General features: G+C 38.0%; 1 protein-coding gene across 1 annotated transcript in view; it reads right to left on the reverse strand.

The window, feature by feature from the left end:
* The window catches only part of LOC109841510, a 9,225-nt gene continuing 7,109 nt past the window's right edge, over positions 9,977–12,092 (reverse strand). The window contains exons 2-3 of the mRNA XM_020410474.1: positions 10,960–11,807; positions 9,977–10,923 (exon numbers count right to left, since the gene is read on the reverse strand). Of these exons, the coding sequence (XP_020266063.1) occupies positions 10,108–10,923; positions 10,960–11,742 (1,599 nt within the window). The 5' untranslated portion in view covers positions 11,743–11,807 and the 3' untranslated portion in view covers positions 9,977–10,107. The remainder of the gene's footprint in view (positions 10,924–10,959; positions 11,808–12,092) is intronic.

A 12,092-nucleotide genomic window follows, 5' to 3' on the forward strand; every position in this document is an offset into this window, starting at 1 on the left:
TCGAGGGGTATCTATAGGCGTGAAAAATTGCCATATAGGGTCGCCCGCACACAGGCTCGAGATATAAAGAAAATGATGAACTCACATACGGAGTCACAGAAAATTAAATTGATATATGAAGACACATAATTGAATGCGACGAACTACGTAAGTACGGAGTTTCAGATCACGAGACGCTCGAGATGACTCGGTGAGCCGGCGAGCCCGCTTACAAAAGGTGAACGCAGCTTCCTATCGCCAGCTTAATCACATGATCTAATCATCGGAGCTTATAGAATCCTCGCTCGGCTTTCCAACATACTGAATCGCTCATCTGAGTTCGGATGAAGAAATTACTGACGAAATAAATATACAAACAGAAACGTCTCAGCCTGATTTGAAGACACCCCGCGGTGTCTCGGACAAACAGACACCCAAGTGTTCGCCAGGCCAGACATCCGCAGGGTGTCCAGCTTGGCCGAGACACCCAAAGTGTCTCGGCCCGCGAGCCACTCAGAGGTCTCCAAGCCCAAAAATGGGTCGTACCGTCGGTTTTAACGCCGGATCTCCTTGAAATCCCTATAAATAACAGCCCCTGGAGCCTTTTTACCAGATCCTGGAATTTTGGAGATAAGCGAAGCCGCTGGCGATGAAGACTGAAGGTGCAACAAATTTCAGAGAGAGGAGGAAGATCGTATCGAGTCGTCGCATGAAGAAGAGGAGCTCGTCAGACTTCTGTATCCCCGGTCCGTCTCCTTAAGATTATCCCGTTGGCGATAATCTAAAAGAGCAATTCCTCGCCGTGCCGAATAAGCGCTACGGTTCTGATTCCTTCACTGAACAAACCGAGCTTCGCCTGATTTTTCAGTAAATCAGATCGATATGACGGTGGTCCACGATATCAAAAGTCCCCTGGTCAAAGGCCAAGATCCCACGCAAGCACCGGGCGATTAAAACACACGTTCGTGTTTAAGAGAGTTATTTAATTTTTTTCATTGGTAAGGAAGTCTTATAAAAAGACTAATTTTATCCTTGACTCTGTACGATAACGTAAAATTCCAGGCAATGAAGAAATCCCCTTCACACGCAACAACTTGCAAACCCATCCCTGCTTGCCCGCGACGTACCGAAATTGTCGAACAACGTTAACTCTTGTGTTTGAGTTGGTGCCTGTATTTGAATTGTTTTGGGCTTTCTCTCTCTGACGTGTGTTATTTTTTCCGCCGCGCACATTTATGCGTAATGATATGAGTTAATGCTTGGAAGTTTACATTGTGATGAATCAGACCACTCGGCTGGATTTTAACACTTTTAGCCGACGACATNGTAGTCTATTCCCGTGAGAAAGACGAAGTCTACGTATTCAATATCGTAGCACTAAAAGGGTTAACTCTTTTAGCTTAACGTCACATGTGGAACGGATCTAAACAATCTACATGCTAGCCCGACTCAAACGGTAGTCGGTAAAGGCTCATCAAACCCGTTGATGACTGAGAATATGCCAAAAATTCTATAAATGCGAGTCATTGACGCACCAGCTCCATTAGTTGGTCTCGTGACTTGAGCATCCAATAACTTCAGGATAAGATCTATACATGCAGATGAATCAGCTTTAACAGTTGGTCCTGTAGCCCGATATTTGGGACCGCCATGCTCCAATACCTTAAGAGCTTAAACTGTGAAGACTCCAGCAAACGTACGAGTATAAACTGTGTCAATGCCGGTCAACGCGTAACCCTAGGTCAACGCCAGTCAACACGTTGCGACCAAAAGTCAACGTCGGGTGATCCGAAACCCTAGGTTAACGCCGGTCAACACGTAACCTTAGATCAACGCCAGTTAACACGTTGCGATAAAAAAAATCAACGTACGATGATCTAAACCCTAAGGTCAACGCCGGTCAACGCGTAACCCTAGGTCAACGCCGGTCAACGCATTGTGACAAAAAGTCAGCATATGGCGATCTGAAACCCTAAGTCAGCACGATGCGACGGAGATAGTCAGTTCTAAGTCAACTCAACGACACGAGCCAAACTCAACTCATCAGTTTTAGATTCGAGACTTCGACGACGGCCAGACGACAAACGTAGCGCCGGAAGGACTTGAGCTATTCGTTAAAATATCGAATAGACTGAAAATCGAAGAAGTCAAGAATTGAAGCTAACTACAGGTCCTTTACGCCGACTGAAGGCTAGACCAATCACATCCAAAGTATTCCAGCCTCTTCTATAAAAGAAACGAGTCTGGAACGCTTTGGAGGGGGTATCTATAGGCGTTGAAAATTGCCTATAGGTCCCCGCACACGGCTCGAGATAAAGAGAAGATGATGAACGTCACTATCCGAGTCACAGAAGATTAATTGATATTGACGAGCACATGAAGTGAATCGACGAACTACGTAAAGTACGGAGTTTCAGAATAACGAAGACGCGAGATGATCGGGAGCCCCACGCCGCTTACAAAAGGTGAAACGCCGCTCCTATCCCAGCTTAATCCACAATGATCTAATCATCGGAGCTTATAGAACTCCTCGCCGGCTTTCCAACATACTTTGAATCGCTCAAATCTGAGTTCGGATGAAGAAGTTATGACGGAAACGGATAAATATACAAAACAGAACGTCTCAGCCTGATTTGAGACACCCCGAGGTGTCTCGGCACAAACGAGACACCCCAAGGTGTCTCGGCCAAGGCCAAGACACCCAGACACCCAAAGGTGTCTCGGCCTCGCCGAGACACCCAGAGGTGTCTCCAAGCCCAAAAATGGGTCGTTACGCGGTTTTAACCGCCCGGATCTCCTTGAAACCTATAAATACAGCCCCTGGAGCCTCTTTTTTCAGATCTGGAATTTTGGAGATTAGGCGAAGCCCTGCCGGATTGAAGACTGAAGGTGCACAAATTTCAGAGAGGAGGAGGAGAGATCGGATCGAGTTCGTCGGCATAAAGAAGAGGAGCTCGTCAGATCTGTAGTTCCCCGGGTCCGTTCCTTAAGATTATCCCGTTGCGATAATCTTAAGAAGAGCAATTATCTCGCCGTTGCCGAGATAAGCGCTACGGTTTCTTGATTCCTTCACGAATCAACGAAGCTCTGCCTGATTTTTCAGTAATCAGATCTGATCGACGGTGGTCCACGGATATCAACGTCCCCGTCACAGGCCAAGATCCCACGCAAGCATCAGATCTGATCGACGGTGGTCCACGGATATCAACGTCCCCGTCACAGGCCAAGATCCCACGCAAGCACCGGGCGATAAACACCCGTTGCGTTTGTTTGAAGAGAGTTGTATTTTTTTATTTTTTTTTCATTGTGTAAGAAGGTCTTATAAAAAGACTAATTTTACTTTGAATCTGTAATCGATAAACGTGTAATAGATTCAGCAATGAAGAAATCAACTTTCACCGCAAACAATTGCAAACCCATCCCTGCTTGCCCCGTCGACGTAGGCAAATTGTCGAACCACGTTAAACTTTGTGTTTGAGTTGGTGCCGTTATTTTGAATTGTTTTGGCTTTCTCTCTCGACGTTTGTGTTAGTTTTTCCGCCGCGCACTATGCTGTAATGATATGATTTAATGCTTGGCAGGTTTACATGGTGATGGAATCAGACACTGCTGGATTTTAACCTTTTAGCGACGACATTTCCATCGCTAAATATTGATTTTCCGTCGCTAAAACTTTTAGCGACGGAAAAAATAAAATTCCGTCGCTAAAAGTTCGACGCTAAATTAGGGGTCCCTAAAAATGGTATTAGCGACGGAATTTCCGTCGCTAAATATTAGCGACGGTATATTAGCGACAACAATTTGGTCGCTATTAAAAAACTAAAAAAAACTAAAAAAAATAGAACCCGAGGGCATTAATTCAGGCGTGGGCTGCCCAAAAAAGTTGGGCGCCCGCGCCCAAAAAAATTTCGCCCCAGAATTTATTAGCGACGGAATTTCCGTCGCTAAAAATTCTTTAGCGACGGAATTTCCGTCGCTAAAAAACATTTAGCGAGGAAAAAAATTGTCGTCGTAATATATTTTAGCGACAGAATATTTTTCGTCGCTAAAATGGAATATTCCGTCGGTATAATTTTTTTACCTACGGAAAAATAGCGACGGCAATTTCCGTCGCTATAACATAACATATAGCGACGGAATTTTCCGTCGCTATTTTTCCGTAGGTAAAACCCTATTTTCTACTAGTGAGATAAGAAAATTTTAGTATATATCAAAGGCGTTGATCAAAATAAAAAGGTTTTTCTTATCTAGAAACCACTTGAAAAATAGGGTCCTTATGTAGAAATTACTTTTCATTTTCAATTTATATGTAAACCATCTTTAAAGTGGTTTTCTGTTGCAATCAACCACCCCTAGTCAAAATTTTTACTTAAAAGTGAAAAATCATCATACTTTCTTTAAAAGTGGGAGTTTGGAAAAACTTTCCATGCACAAGAATGCCCTTGACCCTTTTAGTTATTACATTATTATTATATTCTATCCTAACCAATTTTAATTAATAGGGATAAGCTTCAATTATCCTATTTTATTCTAACTAATATGTATATAAGCTCATATTTAATTTTTTATGAGTGATCAAACTAGAAATATCCAAAATCCATACAATTTACGCAAGTCGTAAGAATGCCAGAAAAAATAATTTGAAGATTTTACAAAAAAAAGTCAATCTACAAAATTAGTAGAAATGTCCAAAAGGTTTTCAAAAACTGTATATTTTTTGCTAGAATCCGAAAGAATTTAAAATACTAAAATTTATAGAAATTTCCTAGAGTTTATAAATTTTGCAAAAAAAAAAATTCTTTACATTTCAAATTATCCTAATTAATAGAAATATTTTTAATATGATTTCACTGTGATCATGATCTAATTAATTAAAAATATCTTTAATAAAATACAAGTTGTGAATAATTATTTAATCTCCACGTTCAACCATTATCAAAAATTACAAAATAGAAAATCTCAGAATTTTAGAAATTTATTTACTTAGAGAAAACATAAAGATTTATAATTTTGACCATCTAAATATTTAAATTTGATACATAATAAGTTGAAAAAATGCAAATTTTTTTATCTTATCATTCGTTTCTCTATATTTAAATTTAAAAATAAAGATAAAAATAGTTAGATGATATTATGAAATATTCTTAGCTCCTAAATTATCTTCATAATTAAGGAGAGAAATTTTAAAAGCATGAGTTAGGAAAATTCTTTCTTTGATCAATATTACCTACTAGTTCGGATATTGCATTCCTGTCCTATCCTAAGTAATAGTATATAATAAATTTATTTTGTTATTAGCAATTTAAAGAAATATTCTCTCATTTTTGTATAAAGATAAATTGATAGTTTGCTATTCAAAACTAGTCATCTCAAGAAAATAAATATAATTATATATTTAATTAAGAATTCGTATCAAATAAAAACTATGCATATTAAAATATTTTAATAATAAAATATATTGAAATCATAATTAAATCATAGCTATCCATAATTTAAAAATATTATCCTAATAAATTCAAGGATAACCTATTAGAAAATTATAAAAAATATTCTAAAAAAATTAAAAATAACGAAAATCCCCTTGAAAATTAATAATTGTAAAAAAACCTTAAAAACTTTAAAATACAACCAGCCCCTAAAACTTCAAAAATTAGAACGCACCCCCCCCACCCCCACAAAAAAAAATCAAAAATTAGAAACAAAACACTTAAAAACTCAAAAAAATGGAAACAACTCTCTTTACAATCTAAAAATTAAAAACAACGCCTAAAAATGAAAATTCCAATTTTTTATATAAAAATTTAAATATTATAAAAAAACTCTAGAAAATATGAAATTGCAAATGAGGCTACTGAAATATAAGAATGGGAAACAAACTCTTAAAATTTAAAAATTACAAACAACCACATGAAAACTTCAACAGTTACAAAATTTCATACTTCCTTTGCAATGTGAAATTACATACAGTCTCCTAGAAGATCTAAACATTACAAAATTACCCTTTAAAATCTAAAAATTGTAAAAAAAACTTTATTGGGGGTTTCCTATGAAAAGTTATTGGGGGTTAAATGAAAAACTTAAAATTTATTGAGGGTTCTCTGTTAATTTTTAGCGAAGGGGTGTTGTGGTCATTTAATCACACATAAGTTAACAATTTTATTTTGAACGGTTTTCTACCAACATTTATTAAGGATCTAGTAAGTTACAATATTTGAAGTTTGGTGTCAAGCATCCAAACTTATTCGGGATTTAGGGAAATTTTACCCATATTTTCTAGTTTTTCTAGAGAGGGAAAATTGATGGATATAGAAAATACATAAATCCAATATAAAAAATCAAAATATTTGACCACGTGCAATGCACATGCATTCAACTAGTATCCTTAAAAAACACACATTTAAGACATGCAAGTCATTTCGTTAATATTTAAGCCTAGTTAGGATTTATGTCACATACCTTAAACGTGCATTTTAAGATTATTTTTGGTTTTTTAGTGATAATTTAAAAATGAGATGGTTGATTGGACAAAACTCTACTTTAAATGTTGTTTACATAAATTAAAAAGGACTGTATAATGGCTTTATTTTAAAGGTGGTTTTTAGGAAAAATACTCGTACGAAAATGGCTGGAATAAAAAAATCATGGGGGTTTAGTGGGAGACACCCAAGAGTTGAGGGGTTTGTGAAAATTACTTAATTCTTTTTTGCATGAAAAATTTCCCTAATTCTTAATGTCGTATAACTTAATGTGGTATTAAGAAAGCCAAAACTGGAAAAAGGTCTCTATTCAAACCTATTATTATCAATATTAAAAAAATTGCTACTCATTTGTAATTTATTTGGGCTTTCGGGCTATAATGTAAAATGGGCTAATTTCCCTCGTTTGGGCTATATAGAGGGCTGTTTTGGAAGATGTTATTGCATTAATTTCCATATTACTAGCCGGTAATTTTTGGCCAATGAAATCGGTTGAGGGTTGAATATGGTTATGATAAGACATTATTTCTAATGTTCTGAGGTTAATCCCCGAAGCTAAAACAACTCCAAAAGCCCAAGAATTTTTCGATTAGAAACAGTGCAGCAATCAATTTAGAGAGCCATTGCTCTACAAAAATGGCGCAACAAGTGTTTGTTGAAATGCCATTGTTAGCAAGTTTTGGCATATTGCTCAATGCTACAATGCTTAATCTCTTGATCAAGAGGAGGCACCATCACTTTCTATAGTATCGCGCTCTCACCCGTCTCAGGTATTAGCTTACATTGTTAAATTCGCAATAGCTTAACTATAGTGAGTAGATATCGTCGAAATTGATGCATATTTATGTTGTGTAGTTATTCATGGAAAATTTCTCTCAAGTCGTTATGATTGATAAGAGCAATCTATTGCATACGTTTTTTTTATCGTTTGATTCAAACTTTAAACTTTAATATTGATGTAATATGAACTCTTCTTGATCGTCGTTTTACTATAAAGGCTTTTAATGCAATAATCACGGTGTTGTTTGTTTCTATTTTCTCAAAAGATCTACTTGGATGATAAGTAGAATTCTATATTATGTTGCTTCGTATTTATCTATTCGAAGGTCTATTGGAGAGAACTAGACTACAATCTTGAGGACACTATGCAGAATGTACTAGTGATACTTCTTATGAAACCTTTGGGAAAGATGTCGAATCTATGAAACTTGGTTGTCACTGACACTGCTAATGATGCATTGCATAGAGAAAATCAATAAAACGGGAATATTTGGCCCCTATCAGTTTAAATCTTGGGATATTTCGTGGTTTTCTGATGTTTTGATGCACTGATAGAGAAAGTTAGGTGTGGGCTTATTTGGCCCCATCAGTTCAAATCATACATTCTTTTTAAGTTCAGGGTGTGATAATGCTTAACTTAGTGGAGGAGATAACCCTCAACTAAACTAAATGGAAGAGTAGGGATTAATATAGCCGACTCCAGCAAGTTGGGATGAAGGCTTCATTGTAATCTGAATAAGTTTTGGGATGTGCAATATAGAAGTTGGAATCTTCTCACACAAATTTTTTTCCTTCTAGTATGGAACTGGCCAGTCGTTGGAAGAGAAAGTATTTACTGCTTTTTGCACCATCCTCAGCAATTGAAAACATTGTGGAGTGTTATAAGCACTGGAAATGTGAATATTACTAAGAAATTGTGTATATGCTGTTAGGGGTGATCCAAATCCTAATCCTTGAATAGGATATACTATCCAATTAGAGTTTCTATTAGCTATGTCTAGATTAAGATAAGGGCAAAAGAGTTTTGTTTATTCTGAGATTAAGATTCTCATCTTTGATGAGAATTTACCCAACCTAGGGTCGTAGCATGAAGGGGGGAAAATGCTTTATTAAGACCGCAAGCAATGAATCCACCCAACAGCAGCAATAAGCATTTAGACGGGCTCTGCAGGACTAAACAATAGATTTAAGAGGTTCTTGATTAGTCTCTCTATTTGGTTGACTCTATAAGTCAAAGAGATTGTTAGAGAAATTAAATGCTTTCTAGGGTGTGATTTAGGGTTGAGTGCTTGAAAGATCTTCACATTATATTCCTCTAGTAGAACTATTCCCCTCATTTGTCCGTGGACGTAGGCTAAAAGCCGAACCATGATATCTGTGTGTTTCGTGTTCTTGATATTTTTCGTGCTTTCATGTGGTTGATATTAGTTTATCCTGGAGATTTGTCATAACATGTGCAAACTCCAGAACAGTGTTGAAAATAACGCGTTTCGTAACGCAAAATAACGCATAACGTAACGTAACGCAAGCTTAACGTTACATAACGTTTGAATATAACGCAAGGACAAAATAACGTACGTTATTTTCCTTATAACGTAGGTTATGTAACGTAACACTGTAACGTTTAGTAACTTAGGTTATTTTATCAACGGTTTAGATTGCTTTAAAAAAAAAGAACGGCTGTGATTTGATTTACTTACTTGTTAACAAAACCCTAGAGGGCCTAAACTAACCCGTCGCCTCTATTTCTCTTGAACACCAGCGAATCCCCCTTCTGATCTCCCGTCGCCTCCATTTCAGCACGCGATCGAAGCTCTCCAGCACGAGATCGAAGCCTTTCCGCAGGCATTCGAAGCTCCCCGCAGGCGTCCCGCAGGTGTTTGAAGCTCTCCCGCAGGCGTTCGAAGCTCGCCCACACGCGATCGAAGCCCTCCAGCACTCGATCGAAGCCTTTCCGCAGGCGTTCGAAGCCCTCCAGCACGAGTTTGAAGCCCTCCCTTGCAACTGGATCTCGCAAGCGTTCGAAACCCTCCACTGCAACTGGATATCCCGTCAGGTATTATTTTTATTTTTTTTCCTGGATTTTCTTTTTTTTTCCTCCTTTTTTTGCTATTTTCTGAAGAAACCCCCCACGATATCATCTTCTGTTGATTGTTGAAGATGTGATTAACTGTGAAATATTGATTAACTGTGTCTAGGCCTCTCTTACGTCCAAGAGAGTACTAATTCCTTTGACCCAGTCCAAGAGAGGTCTCGAGTTTGATTCTGGCTATTTGCAGTGAAGAATTGCAGATTCAGCTATAGTTAGTATTTTAGTAGTATGAGCCTATGAGGGCCTTATTTAGTGGAGGATGACTCATTTTGTAGGATTTATTAAAACTTATGACTTATGAGAATTGCGATGATTATTCATATTTTTTTATTTCGAATGTTATATATCTATAAATTATTTAAATAATAATAAATTATTTAAATAATAATAAATTATTTAAATAATAATAAATCATTTAACCTACGTTACGTTATGCGTTATCGCTATTGTAACTTAACCGGAGGTAAGCGTTACGTTATGCGTTATCGTTATTTTCAACATTGCTCCAGAAAGCACAAGTACGAGAGATAAAATGCTTAATTTTCAGGAGTGAGAAATTGAATGCTTTGAAATAAAAACTATCTACTACTCTATTGCTCACTGCTTCAAATTTTTTATATTTATTTTTTTAATCTATACAGTGTGCGCTAAATACAAATGTTATCTGTTTACAACAATCAAACTCAATCATATATTGTAACAATAGAAAGAAAAAACCCTAGAAATCACGGAAACACCTCACAATCTTTCATCCAAAAATGCCAGCACAAAGAATCTTTCTTATGCCCTTGCATTGGCTGCAGTCTCACCATCATCTTCCGTCTGCATCACCAGTGGTAATGGTGGTTCCATTGCATGAACCTTGGATATAGCTATAACAACCCCTGACAATTCTCTCGGGCTCCCCTCATAAGAATCAACTGTCGTAAAATTTCCTTCCCTGGGCAAAGGAACCAGTACAAATTTCCCTTCCTCATCAGTAACTTTTCTGTAAAATCCATCGCTTTCTATATCGTAGAAATTCGCAGTCCTGACCTCTTGAGCCAAAGAACAAGACCAGCAAAACAGCCAATTTGCAGAATCCGTTATAAACGGATAACCACAGCAGAACGGATTCCCTGGTAACTTGAACTTTTTTCGCATCTCAGCCCTCCAATATCCTCCATATAACAACCCGAGAAAAGAGCAAACAGCTCCTACGATGGCAATAATGAGCCTGACAGTATCATCATCCACATTGTTCGCTGATATCGCAAATATCCAAAATGGCGACAGGCAAAGAAGCACGAAACTGATTATATGCACATACATATTGCCAAACCCTAGCCTCTCCATGTTCCATCCAAAAACACAACAGGTACAGAAACAGGACAGGAAAGCTCCGGTGATATCATCCCAGCAATCAAATAAGCCTCCAATCCATTTCGGCGTTGTGATCATAATCTTTTCATCGCTCATTTCCACCTCTTTTCCCACCTCTTGTACCCGAGTCTGAGACTCCTCTTCAGTTCTAGTTTCGGTAATTTCCTTTGCCAGAGGACCGTAGTAAGTGTACCAGGCGGCTAGGATCGGTGCCAGGGCTCCGATCACAATACAGACGTATTGAGGCCATTAGTAAGTGTACCAGGCGGCTAGGATCGGTGCCAGGGCTCCGATCACAATACAGACGTATTGAGGCCATTCTGGACGATTAAATCTCGACCATCCCCAAAAAAGCGCACAATATACATATTGAGCTATGCACGTGAGGTGCAGCAACAACACAACAATCAGAATGTGGGCCCGCTCATTAGGTCTTCGAAGGCCATTCTTCGAATAAGCCTTTCTTGCAGCTACTTGATCGTTAGGTCTCCAACGGAGAACTAGTACTAAATGGTGAAAGATCAAGGGATGTTGATAAATGCACATAATGTTGAAGAGAGCATTGACGACTTGGTTGATGACTTCCTCCCATTTGTCTCGTTGATCTTTATTGGGCATTACTCCGTTTAATGCTCCGATCATGAAGAGACCGACCCAAACTATGCCAATAGCACAGAGAACTACCCAGATGAAGAGAGCAACATTGGCTGGGTCCTTCATCCATTTCTTGCAGTATTTGAGGAGAGAGCTCCAGCTGATTTTTTTGATGAAAGGAACACGAAATCTTCGTTGCTCTGAGTGATTTGTTGTTGGTCGAGCTCTTAGGAAATCGAAGAAGCGTTTCTTTCGATGATTGTTATTAGGCATGAGGCCATTTTCGATGGATGGGATGTATACTGGGATTGAGTCGTTGAGGTTTCTATCGGTATTGGACCCGTTCAGTTCAATTCCTTGAAATTCAATTCTAGTTTCAGTAGGAGCTGTTCTGTGTTTGTTGAAACTGACTGTTTCCTGAATCTCGCCGTTATGTTCACAGTTTTTGTTTGAACCCATTTTTGCTTCTTGGTTCTGAAACACTTTCACTTGAATGAACTCAATATTAGTGTCTTGAGAGTACCCTGAAAAAAATTAATGCATCATAAAAACTACGCCATACCAGGATTTGAGGTGTGGATAAGTTTCAATGGTAACACTATCATGTGTCATCAACTCTAGCTTTTGCAATGGTAAGTTTGATTGGAAATTGATCATAGTTACCGACTTACTGGCTGTAGATTTTTGGACTAATGAAGGATAGAATAGACCCCCCTGTAGTCTCCGTTTTCAGCTTTCTTTCCCTCTAGTTTGTTGTCGCAGAATAGACTCCCTGATCGAGTGAGACTTTTGTGACTCTTTTACCCTTG

Source organism: Asparagus officinalis, chromosome 5 (genome assembly GCF_001876935.1).
Source record: "Asparagus officinalis chromosome 5, Aspof.V1, whole genome shotgun sequence".
Taxonomy (NCBI): domain Eukaryota; kingdom Viridiplantae; phylum Streptophyta; class Magnoliopsida; order Asparagales; family Asparagaceae; genus Asparagus; species Asparagus officinalis.